We start from the raw sequence: 27,180 nt of genomic DNA on the forward strand, positions 1-27,180 counted from the left end.
TGTTGGGATTAACTGACAGTCCCCTGCTGTTTGCCTTTTTGCATTTTGGGATTTGTGAAAAGAATCATCATGACACCCCACAACAAGCGGATTGTGACAAGAGGTTCCCACACGCTGCCTGTCTACCTGCCCCAGACAGGGAGACCACACTGATGGTCCCCACCAGGCTGCACTTGGTGACACCTTACTGCCAAGGGGAGACAAAGCAAACAAAGAAAAGGGGAAGGCAAAGCCTTCCAGCTCTCCTGGGACCAACACTCAGAAATGTCCATCCTTGGCCCAGCACCATGTTCTGATTAAAACCTGAGACGTCACCACGGGGCTTTCCCAGCATCTTCTTCAGGGGAGGGACCTTCTGCCATTGTAGCACCTGGAAATGCCAGAGGGGTCACAGCCCCCAGAGCTGATGGGCACTCGGTAACAGCTGAGGATGCTGCCAACAGCAGCCGAGGTGGAGGATCCCACCACGGTGTTCTGTGGGAAGGAGCTGAGGATGGGGCCAGGCAGGGTCACCACCACAGGGGAGGGCTCAATGATGACGGTGGAGTCCTGGCACTGCCTGACACAGGGCTCATGGCAGCTGTTGGCCAGCGGGGTGGGGCCACAGGGCCGGCATGGCCAGCACGGGCTGTAGCAGGACATGTCTCAAAGTCAAAAGTGCACCTGGGAGAGGGAGCAGACAAGAAACAGATCACAAGGGTGAATGGAAGCAACCAAGGCCACTCCTGAGTTGGGAGCTGGAGCCTTGGCAAGGAGCTCTCTTCTTTGCCCTGCAAATAGCAGCCTGGCCCAGGGAGTCTCTCTCCTAATTTCTCAAGGAAGAGCCCCTGCAGCCACATTTAACCTTTCTCAATTACACAATGTCCCCCAAATATCTTTGCCATGAGAGTGGACTGAGCACAGAAGAAAACAACCTCCGCTGAGATATTTGTCTACTGGATCATTTTGTAAGAGCAAGAGAAAGGGAAGGGGCTCCAGACTCACCTGGTTTACAGTCTCAGAAGCTTCCTGGGTGCAGATGAGCAATGATGTAGCAGCGTGCAGGAGATTTGTCCAGGGAAGAGGCATTGAAATGGAGTCCCTGTTCCCTGAGACCTCCTTTTCCAGCTGCTCTAAACAATCACGTTCTGCTACTGCCAGTTGCCAGCCCCAACAAGGATGGGTTCACCCAAGTTTCGATTTTTTAGCTTACTTCTGTTTGTAAAGTTGGGAGTGCCTCAGCAAGGCTTGGAGTGCTCAGACACATACAGACATACGGATACACAGACACATGGATACACGAACAGGTCTCCCCTATCCAGGGCACAGCTGCTCTTCCCTGTGCTGCGTCAGTTTGGTTTCGTGTACACGGGGAAGGTCTGAGGCTTTATGACCAGCTCCTGTATCCATGTGAGTGGAATTCTTTCCAGTGCCCTGAAGGACAATTCGGGAGTCCCCAAGAGGACAGCAAAGGGGAGATGTGAGTGAACAGATGATGGGAGCAAAGGAAACCCAGGGCCTGTCAATCCTCAGCTCCATGATACCAGCCCGATCCACTGATCCCCACCCTGACTCCGCTGCTTCGGACGTGCAGAGACCCGAGCGCCGCCCCACTCCCAGCGCGCTCGCCTCCCCTCCGTTCCCGGCCAGGAGTCGGCGAGAGCCCGAGCAGCGCCGGCGCAGGGCTGTGCCCCGGGGCGGAGCTGGCGGCGTTGCAGAGGAGGCGGCACGGGCGCAGCAGAGCCGGGGCTGAGGGGCACAGCGAGGCTCGGCCGGCGGAGCGGCGGCATGCGGCGGTGTCGGGGCGCGGGGCTGGCGGTGCTGCCCGTGGTGCTGCTCGGTGCGCGGGGGTGCCGAAGAGGGGCCGGGTCTTAGACTGGCCTGATCCCGCACGTTTTCGGAGGCTGCTGTCCTGCCTGGCTTCTTCGCAGACCTCTGCCCGAGAGCTGTTCTCCCGTTCATCCCTCCCTATTCTCCATCCCATAGTCTCTCAGAAATCTCCTGATTCTTTTCTTTATTCAACCCTGCTCAAGCATTCCATTCCTCTCCTTCTTTATTACTTACAAAGTCAGTCCTTAGCCCTTCTAACTTTTCTTCTTTCTTTTTCTGCTGTCTCCCACATCCTCCCGCTCTCCAGCTCCTGCACCATTCTTCCTGTCACTCATGCATTCATTTTTCCACAAACCATTCATGGACACTTCCATTCCTGCTTATCGTGATATCCCCTCGGTGCTGTATTCCTATTCATCTCTCTACGTTCCTGACTGTTTCTGCGGGCTTTCTTCTGTGAAGCAGGGCAATGCAGGATTTCAGTCTTGTCCTTTTTCTGTTCCCGGCAGTGGCTTCAGGCAGAGCCCAGGTACAGCAGGAGCCACTGCTGGAGACCACCGAGGGCACCGGCATCAACATCAGCTGCTCACATCCCAAAAAAGTGAGCGGCGATTACATCCATTTCTACCGTCAGCTCCCGGGCCGAGCACCCGAATTCCTCTCCTTCGCTATTAGAGGCTCCAAGGATGTGCCGGCCATTGCAGGAGAGCTGCGGATGTCGGAGGACGGGCGTTCGAGTGCGCTGTGGCTCGGGCGGCCCCGGCGCGGGGACGCGGCCGTGTATTACTGCGCGCTGGGGGCCACGGGCAGAGGAGCCGGGGCTGCGGCCGGGCACGAACCGCCGCGGGCGGGGCCGGCCGGGGCCAGCAGGGGCCGCTCCGCTCCCGCCTGACGCCGCTCGGCGGGACAGGGACCGAGCCGCGCGTGGCACCCGCGGGACCCCGGCCGGGAGCCAGCACGGGCCCAGCACACGGCCTGGCCTCCTGCGAGAAACCCCTCCGAGCACAGGGATGCTGCCCTGCAACGCGCACAAAACAATTCTGCTGGAGGGGAACATTTCAGCAGCGATCAAGGCAATCCGGGATGGTATTCCTAATTCTATTGGCAGCCAAAGAAAGCCTCAGGACATGTTGGCTCCTTGCTCGGTGAGGAAGGGGACCTGCTGACAAATGACAGGGAAAAGGCTGACACACTCAGCGCCTATTTTCCCTCACTTTAACTGCTGTCACTTCTGAGTCATATACGGACACACAGACACATGGATACATGGTCAGGTCTCTCCTATCCAGGGCATAGCTGCTCTTCCCTGTGCTGCATCAGTTTGGTTTCGTGGATACAGGGAAGGGCTGAAGCTTTATGCCCAGCTCCTGTATCCATGTGAGTGGATTTCTTTCCAGTGCCTTGAAGGACAATTCGGGAGTGCCCAACATGACAGCAAAGGGGAGATGTGAGTGAACAGATGATGGGAGCGAAAGAAACCCAGGGCCTGTCAATCCTCAGCTCCATGATACCAGCCCGATTCACTGATCCCCACCCTGACTCCGCTGCTTCGGACGTGCAGAGACCCGAGCGCCGCCCCACTCCCAGCGCGCTCGCCTCCCCTCCGTTCCCGGCCAGGAGTCGGCGAGAGCCCGAGCAGCGCCGGCGCAGGGCTGTGCCCCGGGGCGGAGCTGGCGGCGTTGCAGAGGAGGCGGCACGGGCGCAGCAGAGCCGGGGCTGAGGGGCACAGCGAGGCTCGGCCGGCGGAGCGGCGGCATGCGGCGGTGTCGGGGCGCGGGGCTGGCGGCGCTGCCCGTGCTGCTGCTCGGTGCGTGGGGAAGGCAGCATTGGGTGTGGTCGGGGGTTCTGTGAGACTCCTCTCGCCCTAAAACTCATCTCTAACTAAATTTCTCCTCTCAGTTCTTGTTTGCATTCTGTCTCCTCCTCTGCCCTCATGGGGTTTTTTTGCTCATTGAAGTCCTCCGAGCGAGTTTGCCTTTTTTACGCCGTTTTTTCATCCATCCATCCAGGAAAATCTATTTTCTCATTCCTTTCTTCTCGTAAAAATTGCAATTGTCCGTCTAAACACCCCTCATAGATTCGTGGCCTCAGCAAAACACTCTCGGATAAATTATCTCTCCATACTCTATTCTCGAAACACATCTCAGTTAAGGCTGATCTTTCCTCCTTTCCCATCTCCCACTCCATTTTCTGTAAAAGAAAGTTGATTGTTCTTCTCTCCGTGGCAGTGGCTGTGGCCAGAGCCCAGGTACAGCAGGAGGCGTCACTGGAGACCACCGAGGGCACCGGCATCAACATCACCTGCTCACATCCCAAAATCCAGACCAGCGAAACAATCTACTGGTACCGTCAGCTGCCGGGCCGGGGTCCCGAACTCCTCGTGAGCACTCACAAAGACTCCAAAGAGCTGCCGAACAGGGAGGATCATGTGTGGGTGTCGGCAGACCGGCGCTGGAGCGCGCTGTGGCTCGGGCGGCCCCGGCGCGGGGACGCGGCCGTGTATTACTGCGCGCTGGGGGCCACGGGCAGAGGAGCCGGGGCTGCGGCCGGGCACGAACCGCCGCGGGCGGGGCCGGCCGGGGCCAGCAGGGGGCGCTGCCGCTCGGCCCGCCGGGCCCCGCGCGGCCCCGCAGCTCCTTCCTCTGCCCCGAGCCCGCACGCACCGACCCCGCACAGCCCCGCACGGCCCCGCACACGCCTCACAACCCGCCTGCAGCCTGCGCTCGCACACTCGCCACACACAGCCCGGCCTCCCCTCGCTCCCGAGCCCGCCGCCGCCTCACACCAAACTGCTGCCGCCTGCGCCTCTGCCAGCGCCTCTCGCCCTCCGGCCACGCCTGCTGCTGCTCTCAGCCTGCTTTGCAAAGCAAAGAGATGCTCCTGGAGAGCACCTGGCCTGGGAACTGACCAAGCAGCTGCACCCACAGACGCACAGGGGCTAATTCATGGACTGCTGTCACCTCAGTAGGTCATGGCATGAGAGGCGTTTGCAGTGAGCCTTTCTGAGGTGACAAAGGAATCTCCATCTCTGTCGCTGCAGAAATGTCTCTGTTCCATACTGCCAGGTGGATAAGAAGCAGCAATCTCACCTGGATGTGTAAATCAGGTGTGCTTTCAATCCCACCTGAGCCTGGAATTCACTTCTCTACAGGTTTCATTCCCATCCTCGCTTTTCCCCAAGCACTCATGGATGAGCATTCAGCACCTTCCTGAAACAGTAGAACATCCGGGAAGGAAAACAATAAATCGGTAGGAGTAGAGGAGCATTTCAAATCATCGAAGTGTTCGTTTTCACCCCCCACCCCCTTAAACTAATTGGTCCATTCCCTTCACGTTAGGAACCTGTCAAGCATCCAGAAGTACAAATGCCAGGATCTAGCAATGCTGCAAGTGTTAGAGGGAGACATTTGAAAGACTCAGCTCCACATGAGGTTTCTCTCCAGACACTTGTTCGAGAGACCCCATTTCCTTTGAGGACAGGAGCCTTTCAGCATCTAGAGGAGCTCCTTGGGCTGAGCACGTGCAGCAGAGGCCACAGTCAGGGCATGGGAAAGGTGAGAGCGTCTGGTTCTCTAAGGCTCACATCACGTCCATTTTCCTTTCCAAGGGAAGAACAAGGAACAGGGAAAGTGAGGAACACAATGACACAATGCACACAATGACACCCATCTGGCAGTAGGTGATAAAGGAGAGAAGGAGGGAGCTCAGAGCTCTCCAGCTTCTAATTGATGGGCCATTAGGAAACTGCTGTGAAGTGGCTCAGGCTGAGCGTTGCCAGTGGCAAGAAGGGACAAGAGGAACAGGAGGATAAAGGAGGTTTGAGGAGGCCTTATGGGATCAGGGAGCACAAACCAGGGAATGCTTGTGAATCTGTGTAGTCTCCAGCCTCGGAGCTGTCCAAAAGTCGTCAGGATTTGGGGATTAGCAGTGCCCTGACAGAGCTGAGGACACCTCGGGAAGGTGAGAAACCTCAGTGGGGAAGAAGCCCCCGAGCTCCCAAGTGGCCAGGCCTGGCTGTGAAGCAGAGCTGGCCATTGCAGCTGCGGAGGTGAGGACTCCACTGCGAGCTGAGCGGGAACAGCCCCTTGCCATGAGCGAGGCCCCAGAGGCACGGAATGCTCACAGGGCCAATGGCTGAGGGAGCCTCGGGGGCTGCTGCTGGAGGAGCGAGAAACGCACAAGGAGCATCTCAGGCACTGCAAGGACAGCTCGTTGCTCTGCCTGCTCCCGCCGCTGCTTCCTTTGCTCCCGCCGAGAGTCGCTCCCGGCAGCTCTGTTCTCTCGGGGCTGCCACGTGGCTTTCGGACTCTTCCGCACTCAGCAAACACGCAGCTTGCTCTCGGCATGCACCTCGCATATCTCATCCTCACCGTCTTCCTGGCCCAGCTCCTGGGTAAGTCCTGCCTTTTCCCCAAGGCACCCTTCTTCTTTTTCTTCTTCTTCTTACCCCAAGGAAATCCTCAATAGCCTTATCAAATCCTTGCAGGGAAATATCAGTGGTTAGAGGGGAAAGTCTAAGAAAAATCTGCTCCTCTTTGTGGTTTTGCAAGTCCTTGCTGAAGAAGTTCTTTGATTTGTAAGGGAAAAATGGAAGAGAGAAATCTTAGACCCCTTCTCTGTCTTTTCTCTCACATTCTGTCCATCTCCCTGTGCTGCTCTCTCTTCTGATTCAAGTGCTGGCACCTCAGGAGATCTCAGCTGTCTCTGCAGTCCCACAGTCTTCCTATTTTAATGTAAATTCCCAGATCCTGTCAAACCTGCCCCAGGCACCTCTCTGTTTTTTAATTTCATTTTATTAATAGCGCTTCCCATTCTGCTTCCAGGCTGACCCAGCTCTACCACGGCTTCCAGTGTTCTCTGGGCTGCCAGCACAACCAGGGCTCCCTCTTTCCAAGATCACCATTGTGTGTACTCAGGGATTGATGAACCCTCAGAGGTGACAGGGATGAGTCACAGGGATGGGGAAGCAGGATGAATCCTTTTGCTGTATCTCGATGGGTTCCTCAGCCTGCTTGAGCACACAAAATGTAGGCTGTTCCCATGTCTTCTGAGCAGCAGAAGTAGGAGCAGGGACACAGCCCATCTCTTGTCAGGGTCCTGCTGTGCTGAGAGCTCTGAAATCCTGCCCTCATTCACTCTCACCTGTCCGTCTGCACACCTGAAGTCTGCGCTGCAGGGCAGCGAGATTTCTCCACCAGGGTTTTGCACCATTCTGTTTTGCCTGCGTGTAGTCCTTGCCTGTGGAGCTACTGACACTGCCTCTCTTCCAGGCACCACGGGGCAGGACACGGTCACCCAGGAAGATGGAGCAGTCACTGTGAAGCAGGGACAGCCCTTCCACACCACCTGCAAATACCAGACCAATAGTTTTGATGCCTTGCTCTGGTACCAGCTACGGAAAGGCCAAGCCCCACAGCTGGTCTCCTATCAAGCAGGGAGTGGCCCCAGGCACAGCGGCCGTATCAGCACGCACCTGAACACCACGGGCAAATACAGTGTCCTGCAGCTGGAGGAAGTGGAGCTCTCTGACAGTGCCTTGTACCTCTGTGCTCTGCAAGACACCCTGCTGCAGGGAGCTTCCTCGGCTGTGCAACAACCCAGGGCAGGGAGGGGATGTGTCAGGGCAAGGCTGAGCTTGGGGAACGGACCCTGATCTCACCCTGATGCTCACCTGAAGTTCCATCCACATGTGTGTACACTGCTCTGATGCTTTTGGGCACATTGATTTTAGCATTTCCCTTGGGGAAGTGTCTCAGCATACTTTGACTCATTTCTGCATTGTGCAGTCTCTGAGAAAAGAAAAATACCCCCTGTGCTTGCCTGGGACCTTGTCCTGCCACACTCCAGCCTTTTGGCCCCACATGTCCCCAGCAGAGGCCAGGGCTGGTTGTGTGTTCCTGCCCTGTGTGCTCTTGGAGCAGCCCCGTTTGCATGGAGCCACGGGAAGCACGGATTTGTCTATGGCTCCACCGTGCTGAGCAGGGCCCTGGCTCTGTCCGTGTGTGTCCCTCAGCGGGAGGGAATTTGCTGCCTCTGCCAGGGACAGCGAGCACTGCTCTGGCCCTGAACAGCAGAGAGCAGCAGCTTCCCAGGCTCACAAACAGCTTGAGTGCAGCCGAGTGGGGCCGGCAGCTGCCCGCTGCAGGTGGGTGCGGGCTGGATCTGCTTCCCAAGCGGTGTCGCTGCTGTGTGCGATGGGACACAGCTGTCTCTTGTGCCTGGCCGTGCCCAAGGTCCTTGTGTCGCTGATTGTGCTGGTGCCGAGAGAGGCGGGGGCTGAGGGCGGCCGGGGCGGAGCTGGCGGCGTTGCAGAGGAGGCGGCACGGGCGCAGCAGAGCCGGGGCTGAGGGGCACAGCGAGGCTCGGCCGGCGGAGCGGCGGCATGCGGCGGTGTCGGGGCGCGGGGCTGGCGGCGCTGGCCGCGGTGCTGCTGCTCGGTGCGTTGCGTTGGCGGCCGGGGGCGTCTGGGTCGGGGGCTACGTGAGACCGCCTAGCCCAAGATTAATCTCTTATCCTCCTGCTCCTTTTCGGTTCTTATTTACCCTCTGTTCCCTCCTCTGCCGTCATACTTTCTTCCCTCCGTGAATTTATTGCTTCCCATTTTGCCTTTTTTACTTCATGTCTGTATCCCTCTCTCCCTCCCAGCTGGTGTATTTTTGTAATTTCGTTCTGATTTTTCCTCAAAACACCCGTCATAGATTCTTGTCCTCAGACAAACACTCTCAGTGAAATTAGCTCTTCATGCTTTATTACCAGAACATATCCCAGTTTGCTCTGATCCGTCGCCCTCTCCCATCTCCCCCTGAGTGCCATTTTCTGTAAAAGAAAACTGATTCTACTTTTCCCCGTGACAGGGGCTGTGGCCAGAGCCCAGGTACAGCAGGAGGCGTCACTGGAGACCACCGAGGGCATCGGCATCAACATCACCTGCTCACATCCCAAAATCCAGACCAGCGACTGGATCCAGTGGTATCGTCTGCTCCCTGGCCGAGGACCTGAACTCCTCGCACTCACTATGAAAGAGTCCAAAGAGCTGCCGGACAGTTCGGGCCAGCTGCGGGTGTCGGCAGACCGGCGCTGGAGCGCGCTGTGGCTCGGGCGGCCCCGGCGCGGGGACGCGGCCGTGTATTACTGCGCGCTGGGGGCCACGGGCAGAGGAGCCGGGGCTGCGGCCGGGCACGAACCGCCGCGGGCGGGGCCGGCCGGGGCCAGCAGGGGGCGCTGCCGCTCGGCCCGCCGGGCCCCGCGCGGCCCCGCAGCTCCTTCCTCTGCCCCGAGCCCGCACGCACCGACCCCGCACAGCCCCGCACGGCCCCGCACACGCCTCACAACCCGCCTGCAGCCTGCGCTCGCACACTCGCCACACACAGCCCGGCCTCCCCTCGCTCCCGAGCCCGCCGCCGCCTCACACCAAACTGCTGCCGCCTGCGCCTCTGCCAGCGCCTCTCGCCCTCCGGCCACGCCTGCTGCTGCTCTCAGCCTGCTTTGCAAAGCAAAGAGATGCTCCTGGAGCTGCTCCAGCTCACCTGGGCTAGGAACTGACCAAGCAGCAGCACTGAGAGGCACACAGGAGCTGGGTCATGCAGTGCTGTCATCTCACCAGGTCATGAAGTGATCGGTGTTTGCAGTGAGGCTTTCTGAGGTGACAAAGGAATCTCCATCTCTGTCGCTGCAGAAATGTCTCTGTTCCATACTGCCAGGTGGATAAGAAGCAGCAATCTCACCTGGATGTGTAAATCAGGTGTGCTTTCAATCCCACCTGAGCCTGGAATTCACTTCTCTACAGGTTTCATTCGCATCCTCACTTTTCCCCAAACCCTCATGGATGAGCATTCAGCACCTTCCTGAACCAGTAGAATATCCGGGAAGGAAAACAATAAATCGGTAGGCGTAGAGGAGCATTTCAAATCATCGAAGTGCTCGTTTGCACCCCCCACCCCCTTAAACTAATTGGTGCCTTTCCCTTCACGTTAGGAACCTGCCAAGCATCCAGAAGTACAAATGCCAGGATCTAGCAATGCTGCAAGTGTTAGAGGGAGACACTTGAAAGACTGAGCTCCACATGAGGTTACTCTCCAGACACTTGTTCGAGAGACCCCATTTCCTTTGGGGACAGGAGCCTTTCAGCATCTTCAGGAGCTCCTTGGGCTGACCACGTTCAGCAGAGGTCACAGTCAGGGCATGGGAAAGGTGAGAGTGTCTGGTTCTCTAAGGCTCACATCACGTCCATTTTCCTTTCCAAGGGAAGAACAAGGAACAGGGAAAGTGAGGACAAAGCACACAATGACACCCATCTGGCAGTAGGTGATAAAGGAGAGAAGGAGGGAGCTCAGAGCTCTCCAGCTTCTAATTGATGGGCCATTAGGAAACTGCTGTGAAGTGGCTCAGGCTGAGCGTTGCCAGTGGCAAGAAGGGACAAGAGGAACAGGAGGATAAAGGAGGTTTGAGGAGGTCTTATGGGATCAGGGAGCACAAACCAGGGAATGCCTGTGAATCTGTGCAGTCTCCAGCCTCGGAGATGTCCAAAAGTCGTCAGGATTTGGGGATTAGCAGTGCCCTGACAGAGCTGAGGACACCTCGGGAAGGTGAGAAACCTCAGTGGGGAAGAAGCCCCCGAGCTCCCAAGTGGCCTGGCCTGGCTGTGCAGCAGTGCTGGCCATTGCAGCTGCGGAGGTGAGGACTCCACTGCGAGCTGAGCGGGAACAGCCCCTTGCCATGAGCGAGGCCCCAGAGGCACGGAATGCTCACAGGGCCAATGGCTGAGGGAGCCTCGGGGGCTGCTGCTGGAGGAGCGAGAAACGCACAAGGAGCATCTCAGGCACTGCAAGGACAGCTCATTGCTCTGCCTGCTCCCGCCGCTGCTTCCTTTGCTCCCGCCGAGAGTCTCTCCCGGCAGCTCTGTTCTCTCGGGGCTGCCACGTGGCTTTCGGACTCTTCCGCACTCAGCAAACACGCAGCTTGCTCTCGGCATGCACCTCGCATATCTCATCCTCACCGTCTTCCTGGCCCAGCTCCTGGGTAAGTCCTACCTTTTCCCCAAGGCTCTCCTCTTCTTCTTCTTCTCTCTTCCCACAGGAAACCCTCAACACCCTAAGCAAGACCTTATAGGGAAATACTAGGGAATAGATGGAAATGGATGAGAAAAATCCGTTCCTCTTTGTGGTTTTGTAAGTATTTGCTCAAGAAGCTCTTCGGTTTGTAAAGGAAAAGGGAAGGAAGAGAAACCTCAGTCTTCTTCTCTGTCTTTTCTCTCGCCATCAATGCATCTGCATCTGCCTCTCTCTTCTGATCCAAGTGCTGGCACCTCAGGAGATCTCAGCTTCTCTACAGTCCCACATTCTTCCCATTGATATGTACATTCCAGCATCCCGTTAAACCTGCCACGGCTATCTCAAAGTTCTCAGGTCACTGACATTATCAGGGTGTCTCCTTCTGCTTCCAGGCTGACCCAGCTCTGCCACTGCTTCCAGTGTTCTCTGGGCTGTCAGCACAACCAGGGCTCCCTCTTTCCACTCCCAGCGTTGTGTGTACTCAGGGATCAAGGAGCCTTCAGAGTTGACAGGGATGGGGAAGCAGGATGAACCTTTCTGCTGTACCTCGGCGGGTGCCACAGGCAGCTGGAGGGGAGCTGTTTCCAGCACACAAAGCTCTGGCATTACAGGCTCTTCACGGGTCTTCTCCGAAGTAGGAGAGGAGCACAGCCACAGCCCAGCTCTCCTTTGGGTGATGCAGAGCAAACAGCTCTATAGTCATGCCCAAAATCTCTCAATTCTGCTACAAGGCAGGGAGCTTTCTTCGCCAAGGTTTTCCATGCACTTCGATTTGCTTACCATAGTCCTTGCCTGTGGAGCTGCTCACCATCACTTTCTTCCAGGCACCACGGGGCAGGACACGGTCACCCAGGAAGATGGAGCAGTCACGGTGAAGCAGGGACAGCCCTTCCACACCACCTGCAAATACCAGAGCAGTAATTTTAATGGCTTACTCTGGTACCAGCTGCAGACAGGCCAAGCCCCACAGCTGGTCTCATATCAATCAGGGAGTGGCCCCAGGCACAGCGGCCGTATCAGCACGCACCTGAACACCACGGGCAAATACAGTGTCCTGCAGCTGGAGGAAGTGGAGCTCTCTGACAGTGCCTTGTACCTCTGTGCTCTGCAAGACACCCTGCTGCAGGGAGCTTCCTCGGCTGTGCAACAACCCAGGGCAGGGAGGGGATGTGTCAGGGCAAGGCTGAGCTTGGGGAACAGACCCTGATCTCACCCTGATGCTCACCTGAAGTTCCATCCACATGTGTGTACACTGCTCTGATGCTTTTGGACTGCGTTCATTCTTGCAGTTCCCTTGGGGAAGTGTCTCAGAATACTTTGACTCATTTCTGCATTGTGCAGTGTCTGAGAAAAGAAAAATACCCCCTGTGCTTGCCTGGGACCTTGTCCTGCCACACTCCAGCCGTGCTGCTTTTGGCCCCACATGTCCCCAGCAGAGGCCAGGGCTGGTTGTGTGTTCCTGCCTCGTGTGCTCTTGGAGCAGCCCCGTTTGCATGGAGCCACGGGAAGCACGGATTTGTCTATGGCTCCACCGTGCTGAGCAGGGCCCTGGCTCTGTCCGTGTGTGTCCCTCAGCGGGAGGGAATTTGCTGCCTCTGCCAGGGACAGCGAGCACTGCTCTGGCCCTGAACAGCAGAGAGCAGCAGCTTCCCAGGCTCACAAACAGCCTGAGTGCAGCCGAGTGGGGCCGGCAGCTGCCCGCTGCAGGTGGGTGCGGGCTGGATCTGCTTCCCAAGCGGTGTCGCTGCTGTGTGCGATGGGACACAGCTGTCTCTTGTGCCTGGCCGTGCCCAAGGTCCTTGTGTCGCTGATTGTGCTGGTGCCGAGAGAGGCGGGGGCTGAGGGCGGCCGGGGCGGAGCTGGCGGCGTTGCAGAGGAGGCGGCACGGGCGCAGCAGAGCCGGGGCTGAGGGGCACAGCGAGGCTCGGCCGGCGGAGCGGCGGCATGCGGCGGTGTCGGGGCGCGGGGCTGGCGGCGCTGGCCGTGCTGCTGCTCGGTGCGTGGGGGTGCCGAAGGGGGGCCGTGGTCTGGGGATGGGGTGATCCCGCAGGTCCTCGCAGGCTGCCGTCCTGCCTGGCTTTTTCACAGACCTCTTCCCGAGAGTTGTTCTCCCGTTCATCCTTCCCTCTTCTCCATCCTCAAGTTGTATTCTATGCCAAAACCTGCACAAGAATTCCTTTTTTATAACTCACGAAGTCAGTCCTTAGGCCTTGTTACTTTTCTTCTTGACTTTTTGTGCTTTCTCTCAAATCCTCCCGTTCTCCAGTGACTCTCCTAATCGTTCTGACATTCACGCATTCATTACTTCACAAAAGATTCATGGACACTTCCATTACTGCATACCTTGATATCCTCTGGGAAGTGTTTTCCTCCTCATCTCTCTGTGTTCCTGACTGGTTCTGCGGGCTTTGGTCTCAGGATTGTCTGGCAGAGCTGAGTAGAATGTAGGAGTTGATTTTTCTTCCTTTTCTCTCCCTGGCAGTGGCTGCAGTCAGAGCCCAGATACAGCAAGAGCCATTCCTGGAGATTGTCGAGGGCAGCAGCATCACCATCAAGTGCTCACACCCCAATATCCGGACAGGCGATTTCATCCACTTCTACCGTCAGCTGCCAGGCCAAAGGCCTGAACTCGTGGCGGTCACTGCTAAAGCACCCAAGGAGGTGCGAGCCCCTGAAGGGCGCCTGTCGGTGTCGGCAGACCGGCGTTCGAGTGCGCTGTGGCTCGGGCGGCCCCGGCGCGGGGACGCGGCCGTGTATTACTGCGCGCTGGGAGCCACGGGCAGAGGAGCCGGGGCTGCGGCCGGGCACGAACCGCCGCGGGCGGGGCCGGCCGGGGCCAGCAGGGGGCGCTGCCGCTCCGCCCGCCGGGGCCGCCTCGCCCCGCTCGGCCCGGGATCCCGGGGCGCTGCCGCCACCGGCAATGGCACCGCCACCGACACCTGCACTGACACCAGCACCGGCACCGAGTCACCGACCAGCTTGGAGTCACCGGCCTCCCTCAGCCCCGCTTCTCAGCACTGGTTTCATGAGCCCCAGCTGCCTGATCTCCCTAGCACGAATCCCATCCAATCCCAAAGGCTTGTGAGCATCTACGTCGCTTAGCAAATCTTTAAGTTCTTCCGTCTGGATAACAGGAGTTCCGTGCTGCTTACCTTCCCTGTCTCCTAGATCAGGAGACCAGTTGTCCTGATGATCATCAATCCTACTCCTGAAGACTGAGGCAAAGAAGGTGTTAAGCACCTCAGCCGTTCCCTCCTCTTAGGTGAATATATTCCCCACGGTGTCCAGAGAAGATCGGTGATTGTCTTCGGTCCTCGTTAATGTATTTGTAAAAACGCTCTTTATTACCCCTTACAGAATTGGCCAGATCAAGTTCTAACTGAGCTTGGTCCTCTCTACTTTTCTTTCTGCATGACCTAATGACATCCTTCAACTCTTCCTGAGCTGCTTGCCCTTTTTCCAATAGTGAGACACACTCTTTTTATTCCCTGAGTTCCTGGGAATGCTCCCTTCTCATCCAGGCAGGTCTTCTCCTCCACCTCCTCATCTTTTGGCACGTAGGGTCAGGCTGCTCCTGTGCATTCAAGATTGCTTTCATTAAGTATATCCAGTCTTCTGGAGCCCCTTTCTTTTAAAGGGCTGCTTCCCAAGGGACGTTCCAAATCAGTGTCCTCAACAGGCCAAAATCCACCCTCTGGAAGTCTACGGTAGAGGTTTTGTTGATTTCCCTTCCTTTAAATACTATTGAAAACCGTAACATTTCATAGTTGCTGTGCCCAAAACAGCCTCCAGCCACCACATCTCCCACCAGCACTCCTCTGGTTGTAAACAGCAGGTCTTCTGGGGCCCCACCCTTGATAAGCTCCCTTTTACGTCGACATCTTGGAGAGCATCTGCAGGGGGGGAATGATTGCAGAGAGACCAGGCCTGAATGCAGCAGAGAGATTTAATGAGTCACAAAGACACAAAGAAACTGACTGCAAGTGCACAACAGCAGTGCTGCCAGCCCGGGGCCATCTGACAGTCCGTCCTCCTTGGCAGTGGAGAGGTGTAAGAGGCTGTCTGAAGCCCCCACATTTGCCTACTGATTGCCACGAGGAGAAACCCCTTCCCCCCACTACAGTTCCGGCTTGGAGGGAGCGGCAGTGCAGGTGCAACTGCTGTACCTTAGGTTAGCTGTTCTGAACTAGGCCTTGGCAAGGAGTTGGCAAGGACCTGGCATGGAGCCAGCAAGGAACGGCCTACTGCATATTCACCCACTCTCCACCATTTAAGCTGAATGAACTTTTGGGGTGACTCTAGTGGTCTCTCACTGAAGACCCCTCATCTGCCTCGTTACCACTGTGACTGATGGATGGAGATCGAAAACCCCCTCCCAAGGACTGAGACTGGGACCCCTACCACAGGGAGTGGGGAAACCACTAATGACATGACCTGTTCTTCTTCAGTGATTCCAATGGACTTATTCTTCATTGTGTTCATCCTGCCTTGGTGCTTTCAGTGGACTCACCTGTTCCCCCGCAGCAATCACAATAGACTCTCATTGTCCTGCATGTTCCCCCCTTTTCCCTCTGTGGACTATAACTGGACACCCGAGTTGACCAGAACTTCGAAGACTTCCCTGACACGACAGACGGATCCTCATCTTCCAGACCACTGAGGATCTCGCCTGTGTTGGTAGCTATTCCAATCCCTCTGCTCTCTCTCTCTCTATCCATTTCTCTCCTTTCTCTTACCCCACTATCGCATTTCCTCTTTTGGCCCCTAATAAAGGAGCATTTGTTGGGATTAACTGACAGTCCCCTGCTGTTTGCCTTTTTGCATTTTGGGATTGGTGAAAAGAATCATCATGACACCCCACAACAAGCGGATTGTGACAAGAGGTTCCCACACGCTGCCTGTCTACCTGCCCCAGACAGGGAGACCACACTGATGGTCCCCACCAGGCTGCACTTGGTGACACCTTACTGCCAAGGGGAGACAAAGCAAACAAAGAAAAGGGGAAGGCAAAGCCTTCCAGCTCTCCTGGGACCAACACTCAGAAATGTCCATCCTTGGCCCAGCACCATGTTCTGATTAAAACCTGAGACGTCACCACGGGGCTTTCCCAGCATCTTCTTCAGGGGAGGGACCTTCTGCCATTGTAGCACCTGGAAATGCCAGAGGGGTCACAGCCCCCAGAGCTGATGGGCACTCGGTAACAGCTGAGGATGCTGCCAACAGCAGCCGAGGTGGAGGATCCCACCACGGTGTTCTGTGGGAAGGAGCTGAGGATGGGGCCAGGCAGGGTCACCACCACAGGGGAGGGCTCAATGACGACGGTGGAGTCCTGGCACTGCCTGACACAGGGCTCATGGCAGCTGTTGGCCAGCGGGGTGGGGCCACAGGGCCGGCATGGCCAGCACGGGCTGTAGCAGGACATGTCTCAAAGTCAAAAGTGCACCTGGGAGAGGGAGCAGACAAGAAACAGATCACAAGGGTGAATGGAAGCAACCAAGGCCACTCCTGAGTTGGGAGCTGGAGCCTTGGCAAGGAGCTCTCTTCTTTGTCCTGCAAATAGCAGCCTGGCCCAGGGAGTCTCTCTCCTAATTTCTCAAGGAAGAGCCCCTGCAGCCACCTTTCAGCTTTTCTCAATTACACAATGTCCCCCAAATATCTTTGCCATGAGAGTGGACTGAGCACAGAAGAAAACAACCTCCGCTGAGATATTTGTCTACTGGATCATTTTGTAAGAGCGAGAGAAAGGGAAGGGGCTTCAGATTCACCTGGTTTACAGTCTCAGAAGCTTCCTGGGTGCAGATGAGCAATGATGTAGCAGCGTGCAGGAGATTTGTCCAGGGAAGAGGCATTGAAATGGAGTCCCTGCTTCCTGAGCCCTCCTTTTCCAGCTGCTCTAAACAATCACGTTTGCTACTGCCAGTTGCCAGCCCCAACAAGGATGGGTTCACCCAAGTTTCCATTTTTAGCTTAATTCTGTTTGAAAAGTTGGGAGTGCTTCAGCAAGGCTTGGAGTGCTCAGACACATACAGACATACGGACACACAGACACATGGATACATGGTCAGGTCTCCCCTATCCAGGGCACAGCTGCTCTTCCCTGTGCTGCATCAGTTTGGTTTCGTGGACACGGGGAAGGTCTGAAGCTTTATGCCCAGCTCCTGTATCCATGTGAGTGGATTTCTTTCCAGTGCCTTGAAGGACAATTCGGGAGTGCCCAACATGACAGCAAAGGGGAGATGTGAGTGAACAGATGATGGGAGCGAAAGAAACCCAGGGCCTGTCAATCCTCAGCTCCATGATACCAGCCCGATTCACTGATCCCCACCCTGACTCCGCTGCTTCGGACGTGCAGAGACCCGAGCGCCGCCCCACTCCCAGCGCGCTCGCCTCCCCTCCGTTCCCGGCCAGGAGTCGGCGAGAGCCCGAGCAGCGCCGGCGCAGGGCTGTGCCCCGGGGCGGAGCTGGCGGCGTTGCAGAGGAGGCGGCACGGGCGCAGCAGAGCCGGGGCTGAGGGGCACAGCGAGGCTCGGCCGGCGGAGCGGCGGCATGCGGCGGTGTCGGGGCGCGGGGCTGGCGGCGCTGCCCGTGCTGCTGCTCGGTGCGCGGGGGTGCCGAAGAGGGGCCGGGTCTTAGACTGGCCTGATCCCGCACGTTTTCGGAGGCTGCTGTCCTGCCTGGCTTCTTCGCAGACCTCTGCCCGAGAGCTGTTCTCCCGTTCATCCCTCCCTATTCTCCATCCCATAGTCTCTCAGAAATCTCCTGATTCTTTTCTTTATTCAACCCTGCTCAAGCATTCCATTCCTCTCCTTCTTTATTACTTACAAAGTCAGTCCTTAGCCCTTCTAACTTTTCTTCTTTCTTTTTCTGCTGTCTCCCACATCCTCCCGCACTCCAGCTCCTGCACCCTTCTTCCTGTCACTCATGCATTCATTTTTCCACAAACCATTCATGGACACTTCCATTCCTGCTTATCGTGATATCCCCTCGGTGCTGTATTTCTATTCATCTCTCTACGTTCCTGACTGTTTCTGCGGGCTTTCTTCTGTGAAGCAGGGCAATGCAGGATTTCAGTCTTGTCCTTTTTCTCTTCCCGGCAGTGGCTTCAGGCAGAGCCCAGGTACAGCAGGAGCCACTGCTGGAGACCACCGAGGGCACCGGCATCAACATCAGCTGCTCACATCCCAAAAAAGTGAGCGGCGATTACATCCATTTCTACCGTCAGCTCCCGGGCCGAGCACCCGAATTCCTCTCCTTCGCTATTAGAGGCTCCAAGGATGTGCCGGCCATTGCAGGAGAGCTGCGGATGTCGGAGGACGGGCGTTCGAGTGCGCTGTGGCTCGGGCGGCCCCGGCGCGGGGACGCGGCCGTGTATTACTGCGCACTGGGGGCCACGGGCAGAGGAGCCGGGGCTGCGGCCGGGCACGAACCGCCGCGGGCGGGGCCGGCCGGGGCCAGCAGGGGCCGCTCCGCTCCCGGCTGACGCCGCTCGGCGGGACAGGGACCGAGCCGCGCGTGGCACCCGCGGGACCCCGGCCGGGAGCCAGCACGGGCCCAGCACACGGCCTGGCCTCCTGCGAGAAACCCCTCCGAGCACAGGGATGCTGCCCTGCAACGCGCACAAAACAATTCTGCTGGAGGGGAACATTTCAGCAGCGATCAAGGCAATCCGGGATGGTATTCCTAAATCTATTGGCAGCCAAAGAAAGCCTCAGGACATGTTGGCTCCTTGCTCGGTGAGGAAGGGGACCTGCTGACAAATGACAGGGAAAAGGCTGACACACTCAGCGCCTATTTTCCCTCACTTTAACTGCTGTCACTTCTCCTCAGTTCCATCACATCCCTGTGCCTTCCTGAGGCCTTTCTGGGAATAAAGCAGCTCCCGGAGTAGAAGAAGTAATTAAAGAACTCCTATTGCACATCCACGAGTTCACGATAGCACAAACACAATCTGGAGCTTGCACAGACCCAAAGAGTAACTCATAGCTCTGTGTGTATGAAGAGCTGTGTGCACACACATTTCCAAAGGAGACACAGGCACAGACACTTCTCCTTCTGACATGTCCCCACAGATGTGCAAACACACACACTCCCTCCTATTCCTGCTCCTGCAGCCGAGTCTTTGCACTCATATCTATGTGAACATTCCCATCCAGAGATGTGCACACATAAAGCACACCCCAACACGGATCTGTGCCCACACACTTACATATACACCCTCCCTTCTTCCCTCCTCAGCTCACCCTGATGGTCACCGGTTTTTGCCTTCCCGTGTGTCAGCATTGGGCTGCTGGTTCCCACCCTGCCCTGTTAAAACTGCCTTCGGGAAAGTATTCGTGCCTCGCTGGACATCTTACCCTCTGTTCAGCCTGTCAGTACACGAACTGTGTCACAGGCTTGCCTCACTCCTTGTCCTTCCCCACAGGGCTCCCGCCCTGCTGCAGTTGTTCTCTGGTTTCCTCAGCAGCGTCCACGGCTCATTGTGTCCTTGCCTGTGTTCCTGGTTTGTGTGCGCTTGTGTTCAGGCAGGGTCCCCAGGAATCCATGAGGGAGCACAGATTCGTGCATGAATGCACCCCGATGTGCAGGAGCCTCTGTGTGTGGGAGTGTGTGTGTGAGTGTGTGTGAGTGTGTGTGAGTGTGTGTGTGTATGTGTGAGTGTGTCCTGCTGTGTTACTCGACAAGTGAAATGCGTTGATCGCACTGGAGACGCTCTGCACTGCTCTGCCCTGAGCATCACAGAGCAGCGTTTTCCCGGCCTCACAAGGAGCCCGGGTGCAGATGAACAACGATGTAGCAGCGTGCAGGAGATTTGTCCAGGGAAGAGGCCCTGAAATGCACATCCTGCTTTCTGTGCCCTCCTTTTCCAGCTGTTCTAAACACAGACACACAGACACACAGACACACAGACACACGGACAGGTCTCTCCCATGCAGAGCACAGCTGCTCTCCCTTGTGCTGCATCAGTTTGGTTTCGAGGACACGGGGAAGGGCTGAAGCTTTATGCCCAGCTCCTGTATCCATGTGAGTGGAATTCTTTCAGTGCCCTGAAGGACAATTCGGAAGTCCCCAAGAGGACAGCAAAGGGGAGATGTGAGTGAAGAGATGATGGCAGGGAAGGAAACCCAGGGCCTGTCAATCCACAGCTCCATGATACCAGCCCGATTCACTGATCCCCACCCTGACTCCGCTGCTTCGGACGTGCAGAGACCCGAGCGCCGCCCCACTCCCAGCGCGCTCGCCTCCCCTCCGTTCCCGGCCAGGAGTCGGCGAGAGCCCGAGCAGCGCCGGCGCAGGGCTGTGCCCCGGGGCGGAGCTGGCGGCGTTGCAGAGGAGGCGGCACGGGCGCAGCAGAGCCGGGGCTGAGGGGCACAGCGAGGCTCGGCCGGCGGAGCGGCGGCATGCGGCGGTGTCGGGGCGCGGGGCTGGCGGCGCTGGCCGTGCTGCTGCTCGGTGCGTGGGGAAGGCAGTATTGGGTGTGGTCGGGGGTTCTGTGAGACTCCTCTCGCCCTAAAACTCATCTCTAACTAAATTTCTCCTCTCAGTTCTTGTTTGCATTCTGTCTCCTCCTCTGCCCTCATGGGGTTCTTTTGCTCATTGAAGTCCTCCGAGCGAATTTGCCTTTTTTACGCCGTTTTTTCATCCATCCATCCAGGAAAATCTATTTTCTCATTCCTTTCTCCTCGTAAAACTTGCAATTGTCCGTCTAAACACCCCTCATAGATTCGTGGCCTCAGCAAAATACTCCCGGATAAATTATCTCTCCATACTCTATTCTCGAAACACATCTCAGTTAAGGCTGATCTTTCCTCCTTTCCCATCTCCCACTCCATTTTCTGTAAAAGAAAGTTGATTGTTCTTCTCTCCGTGGCAGTGGCTGTGGCCAGAGCCCAGGTACAGCAGGAGGCGTCACTGGAGACCACCGAGGGCACCGGCATCAACATCACCTGCTCACATCCCAAAATCCAGACCAGCGAAACAATCTACTGGTACCGTCAGCTGCCGGGCCGGGGTCCCGAACTCCTCGTGAGCACTCACAAAGACTCCAAAGAGCTGCCGAACAGGGCGGATCATGTGTGGGTGTCGGCAGACCGGCGCTGGAGCGCGCTGTGGCTCGGGCGGCCCCGGCGCGGGGACGCGGCCGTGTATTACTGCGCGCTGGGGGCCACGGGCAGAGGAGCCGGGGCTGCGGCCGGGCACGAACCGCCGCGGGCGGGGCCGGCCGGGGCCAGCAGGGGGCGCTGCCGCTCGGCCCGCCGGGCCCCGCGCGGCCCCGCAGCTCCTTCCTCTGCCCCGAGCCCGCACGCACCGACCCCGCACAGCCCCGCACGGCCCCGCACACGCCTCACAACCCGCCTGCAGCCTGCGCTCGCACACTCGCCACACACAGCCCGGCCTCCCCTCGCTCCCGAGCCCGCCGCCGCCTCACACCAAACTGCTGCCGCCTGCGCCTCTGCCAGCGCCTCTCGCCCTCCGGCCACGCCTGCTGCTGCTCTCAGCCTGCTTTGCAAAGCAAAGAGATGCTCCTGGAGAGCACCTGGCCTGGGAACTGACCAAGCAGCTGCACCCACAGGCGCACAGGGGCTAATTCATGGACTGCTGTCACCTCAGTAGGTCATGGCATGAGAGGCGTTTGCAGTGAGCCTTTCTGAGGTGACAAAGGAATCTCCATCTCTGTCGCTGCAGAAATGTCTCTGTTCCATACTGCCAGGTGGATAAGAAGCAGCAATCTCACCTGGATGTGTAAATCAGGTGTGCTTTCAATCCCACCTGAGCCTGGAATTCACTTCTCTACAGGATTCATTCCCATCCTCGCTTTTCCCCAAACACTCATGGATGAGCATTCAGCACCTTCCTGAACCAGTAGAACATCCTTTAAGGAAAACAATAAATCGGTAGGCGTAGAGGAGCATTTCAAATCATCGAAGTGCTCGTTTGCACCCCCCACCCCCTTAAACTAATTGGTGCCTTTCCCTTCACGTTAGGAACCTGTCAAGCATCCAGAAGTACAAATGCCAGGATCTAGCAATGCTGCAAGTGTTAGAGGGAGACACTTGAAAGACTCAGCTCCACATGAGGTTTCTCTCCAGACACTTGTTCGAGAGACCCCATTTCCTTTGGGGACAGGAGCCTTTCAGCATCTTCAGGAACTCCTTGGGCTGACCACGTTCAGCAGAGGCCACAGTCAGGGCATGTGAAAGGTGAGAGTGTCTGGTTCTCTAAGGCTCACATCACGTCCATTTTCCTTTCCACAGGGAAGTAAAGGGAATGGAGAAAGTGATGAACAAAGCACACCTATGTGGCAGAAGGTGTTCAGGGACGGAGGAGGGAGATTGGAGATCTCCAGCCTCTAATTGATGGGCCATTAGGGAACAGCGGCTGTGGTTGTGAATTGGCGCAGACTGAGCTTTGTCAGTGACAAAGGGTAAACAGATGATGAGAGAGGACATGGAATCCTCAGGAAAGGAGAGACTGAGAGTGATGTGTCTCTGGGATCAGCAAGGATGGCTGCAGGTTTCTCTTTTCAGCACAAATGCTGGGAAGAATCCTCATCTCCCTGTACATGTCTGACCATCTTTTCTCTGCTGTGAAGCCTAAGAAGGTACAACCAACAAAGGAGCCCATAGAATGAAAAGCTTTTACCTTGAAAATGGTGACAACGACAGGAACCAACACTTCCCTAACAACCTCCTTCAAATCCATGGGGAAGTGTAACACTTGCATGAGAATGTTCCTGTTACAACCATTATAATTACCTGCAACATGGCTCACATCATTCCAGAAAGTTTTTTTTTTTTGTGAAAATCCCAATTAAAGATAAAACCAAAATGACCAGTATGGGATCACTCTGGGGTTGACTGGGAAAAGGGGGTGGGAGTGCGAGACCTGGGAGAGAGGCGTTCATCCCAGGCACGTGAAGAAGAGCTGGGGAGAAGTGACAGAGGCAGAGAAGTCTCCTGTTCCCAGGGGAAATAGTAATGACCGCAGATACCTGAGGACACCTCGGGAAGGTGAGAAACCTCAGTGGGGAAGAAGCCCCCGAGCTCCCAAGTGGCCAGGCCTGGCTGTGCAGCAGAGCTGGCCATTGCAGCTGCGGAGGTGAGGACTCCACTGCGAGCTGAGCGGGAACAGCCCCTTGCCATGAGCGAGGCCCCAGAGGCACGGAATGCTCACAGGGCCAATGGCTGAGGGAGCCTCGGGGGCTGCTGCTGGAGGAGCGAGAAACGCACAAGGAGCATCTCAGGCACTGCAAGGACAGCTCATTGCTCTGCCTGCTCCCGCCGCTGCTTCCTTTGCTCCCGCCGAGAGTCGCTCCCGGCAGCTCTGTTCTCTCGGGGCTGCCACGTGGCTTTCGGACTCTTCCGCACTCAGCAAACACGCAGCTTGCTCTCGGCATGCACCTCGCATATCTCATCCTCACCGTCTTCCTGGCCCAGCTCCTGGGTAAGTCCTGCCTTTTCCCCAAGGCACCCTTCTTTTTCTTCTTCTTCTTACCCCAAGGAAATCCTCAACAGTCTTATCAGGACCTTATAGGGAAATATCAGTGGTTAGAGGGGAAAGCCTGAGAAAAATCTGCTCCTCTTTGTGGTTTTGCAAGTCCTTGCTGAAGAATTTCTTTGATTTGTAAAGGAAAAAGGGAAGAGAGAAATTTTAGACACCCTCTCTGTCATTTCTCTCACATTCTGTCCATCTCCCTGTGCAGCTCTCTCCTCTGATCCCTTTGCAGTCATCACAGGAGATCTCAGCTGTCTCTGCAATCCCACATTCTTCCTATTTTAATGTAAATTCCCAGATCCTGTCAAACCTGCCCCAGGCACCTCTCTGTTTTTTAATTTCATTTTATTAATAGCGCTTCCCATTCTGCTTCCAGGCTGACCCAGCTCTGCCACGGCTTCCAGTGTTCTCTGGGCTGCCAGTACAACCAGGGCTCCCTCTTTCCAAGATCACCATTGTGTGTACTCAGGGATTGATGAACCCTCAGAGGTGACAGGGATGAGTCACAGGGATGGGGAAGCGGGATGAATCCTTTTGCTGTATCTCGATGGGTTCCTCAGCCTGCTTGAGCACACAAAATGTAGGCTGTTCCCATGTCTTCTGAGCAGCAGAAGTAGGAGCAGGGACACAGCCCATCTCTTGTCAGGGTCCTGCTGTGCTGAGAGCTCTAAAATCCTGCCCACATTCACTCTCACCTGTCCGTCTGCACACCTGAAGTCTGCGCTGCAGGGCAGCAAGATTTCTCCACCAGGGTTTTGCACCATTCTGTTTTGCCTGCGTGTAGTCCTTGCCTGTGGAGCTGCTGACACTGCCTCTCTTCCAGGCACCACGGGGCAGGGCACGGTCACCCAGGAAGATGGAGCAGTCACGGTGAAGCAGGGACAGCCCTTCCACACCACCTGCAAATACCAGACCAAATATTTTACTGCCTTGCTCTGGTACCAGCTGCAGAGAGGCCAAGCCCCACAGCTGGTCTCCTATCAAGCAGGGAGTGGCCCCAGGCACAGCGGCCGTATCAGCACGCACCTGAACACCACGGGCAAATACAGTGTCCTGCAGCTGGAGGAAGTGGAGCTCTCTGACAGTGCCTTGTACCTCTGTGCTCTGCAAGACACCCTGCTGCAGGGAGCTTCCTCGGCTGTGCAACAACCCAGGGCAGGGAGGGGATGTGTCAGGGCAAGGCTGAGCTTGGGGAACGGACCCTGATCTCACCCTGATGCTCACCTGAAGTTCCATCCACATGTGTGTACACTGCTCTGATGGTTTTGGGCACATTGATTTTAGCATTTCCCTTGGGGAAGTGTCTCAGAATACTTTGACTCATTTCTGCATTGTGCAGTGTCTGAGAAAAGAAAAATACCCCCTGTGCTTGCCTGGGACCTTGTCCTGCCACACTCCAGCCGTGCTGCTTTTGGCCCCACATGTCCCCAGCAGAGGCCAGGGCTGGTTGTGTGTTCCTGCCCTGTGTGCTCTTGGAGCATCCCCGTTTGCATGGAGCCACGGGAAGCACGGATTTGTCTATGGCTCCACCGTGCTGAGCAGGGCCCTGGCTCTGTCCGTGTGTGTCCCTCAGCGGGAGGGAATTTGCTGCCTCTGCCAGGGACAGCGAGCACTGCTCTGGCCCTGAACAGCAGAGAGCAGCAGCTTCCCAGGCTCACAAACAGCCTGAGTGCAGCCGAGTGGGGCCGGCAGCTGCCCGCTGCAGGTGGGTGCGGGCTGGATCTGCTTCCCAAGCGGTGTCGCTGCTGTGTGCGATGGGACACAGCTGTCTCTTGTGCCTGGCCGTGCCCAAGGTCCTTGTGTCGCTGATTGTGCTGGTGCCGAGAGAGGCGGGGGCTGAGGGCGGCCGGGGCGGAGCTGGCGGCGTTGCAGAGGAGGCGGCACGGGCGCAGCAGAGCCGGGGCTGAGGGGCACAGCGAGGCTCGGCCGGCGGAGCGGCGGCATGCGGCGGTGTCGGGGCGCGGGGCTGGCGGCGCTGGCCGCGGTGCTGCTGCTCGGTGCGTGGGGGTGCCGAAGGGGGACCGCGGTCTGGGGATGGGGTGATCCCGCAGGTCCTCGCAGGCTGCCGTCCTGCCTGGCTTTTTCACAGACCTCTTCCCGAGAGTTGTTCTCCCGTTCATCCCTCCCTTTTCTCCATCCCGTCGTCCCTCAGAACTGTCCTGATTTTATTCAATGTCCAACCCTGCACAAGCATTCCATTCCTCTCCTTCTTCATTAAAGTCAGTCCTTAGCCCTTCTAATTTTTCTTCTTTTCTTTTAGTGCTTTCTCCCACATCCACCCGTTCTCTAGTGACTGCACCGTTCTTACTGGCATTCACCGATTCATCTCTCCACAAAGCAATAGTGGACACTTCCATTCTTGCTTATCGTGATAAGCAAGATACTTAAGATCTTGCTTAGATCGGTCCTGTTTTTCTGATCATCTCTGTACGTTCCTGACTATTTCTGCGGGATTTGATGTGTGCAGTGGGGTAAAGTAGAATTTGAAGTTTCACCATTTTCTTTCCCCGGCAGTGCCTTCAGGCAGAGCCCAGGTACAGCAGGAGCCACTCCTGAAGACCACTGAGGACATCGGCAACAACATCAGCTGCTCACATCCCAAAATCCAGACCAACGATTGGATCCAGTGGTACCGTCAGCTGCCGAGCCGAGCACCCGAATTCCTCGCCCTCACTGCTAGAGGCTCCAAGGATGTGCCGGCCATTGGGGGCCAGCTGCGGGTGTCGGCAGACCGGCGCTGGAGCGCGCTGTGGCTCGGGCGGCCCCGGCGCGGGGACGCGGCCGTGTATTACTGCGCGCTGGGGGCCACGGGCAGAGGAGCCGGGGCTGCGGCCGGGCACGAACCGCCGCGGGCGGGGCCGGCCGGGGCCAGCAGGGGGCGCTGCCGCTCGGCCCGCCGGGCCCCGCGCGGCCCCGCAGCTCCTTCCTCTGCCCCGAGCCCGCACGCACCGACCCCGCACAGCCCCGCACGGCCCCGCACACGCCTCACAACCCGCCTGCAGCCTGCGCTCGCACACTCGCCACACACAGCCCGGCCTCCCCTCGCTCCCGAGCCCGCCGCCGCCTCACACCAAACTGCTGCCGCCTGCGCCTCTGCCAGCGCCTCTCGCCCTCCGGCCACGCCTGCTGCTGCTCTCAGCCTGCTTTGCAAAGCAAAGAGATGCTCCTGGAGAGCACCTGGCCTGGGAACTGACCAAGCAGCTGCACCCACAGGCGCACATGATCCAAGTAATGGAGTGTTGTCATCACAGCGGGTCAGATGGCATAAGAGGGATTTGAAGCGGGGCTTTCTAAGGTGACAAGGAAATCTCCATCTCTGTCGCTGCAGGAATGTCTCTGTTCCATACTGCAAGTAAATCAACTGCCCCTTTTCCCACCTGGCCGGCTCAGGAAGGTGTACTCTGAATCCCATCCAAAGCTGGAATTCACTTTGCTAAGTTTTATTGTAACCCTCGGGTATCCAAAAACACCCGTGAGAGAGGATTCAGTACCCTTCGGAAATAGTGAAACATTTGGGAGGGAAAACAATAAATTAGTTGGAGTAGAGGAGCATTTTAAATCACTACAGGGCTCTGTCACACTCACCTACCCCCTGAAACTTATTGGTCCCATCTCCTTCACGTTATTAACTCCTCAGGGACCCCAAACAGCAGATGCCACAATTTAGCAATGCTGCAAGTGTTGGAGGGAGACATGTGAAAGACCGAGCTCCACAGGAGGTTTCTCCCCCGAGACTTCTTCTAGACACCCCATTTCCTGTGGGGACAGGAGCCTTTCAGCATCTTCAGGAACTCCTTGGGCTGAGCAAGTTCAGCAGAGACCACAGTCA

General features: G+C 57.0%; 1 protein-coding gene and 2 gene segments (V, D, J or C); 2 read left to right on the forward strand and 1 right to left on the reverse strand.

Annotated features, from left to right (window-relative positions):
* The window catches only part of LOC128800286 (M1-specific T cell receptor alpha chain-like), a 226,754-nt gene that overhangs the window by 159,510 nt on the left and 40,064 nt on the right, over positions 1 to 27,180 (reverse strand). The gene's annotated exons all lie outside the window — the stretch shown is intronic.
* LOC128800308 (T cell receptor alpha variable 1-2-like) lies at positions 6,109 to 7,502 on the forward strand. The segment is given in 2 exon segments: positions 6,109 to 6,202; positions 7,080 to 7,502. Coding segments are annotated over 2 exon segments (432 nt in total).
* LOC128800325 (T cell receptor alpha variable 4-like) lies at positions 12,197 to 22,688 on the forward strand. The segment is given in 3 exon segments: positions 12,197 to 12,855; positions 13,342 to 13,520; positions 22,112 to 22,688. Coding segments are annotated over 3 exon segments (330 nt in total).

The sequence above is a fragment of the Vidua chalybeata genome, chromosome 26 (genome assembly GCF_026979565.1).
Source record: "Vidua chalybeata isolate OUT-0048 chromosome 26, bVidCha1 merged haplotype, whole genome shotgun sequence".
NCBI lineage: Eukaryota > Metazoa > Chordata > Aves > Passeriformes > Viduidae > Vidua > Vidua chalybeata.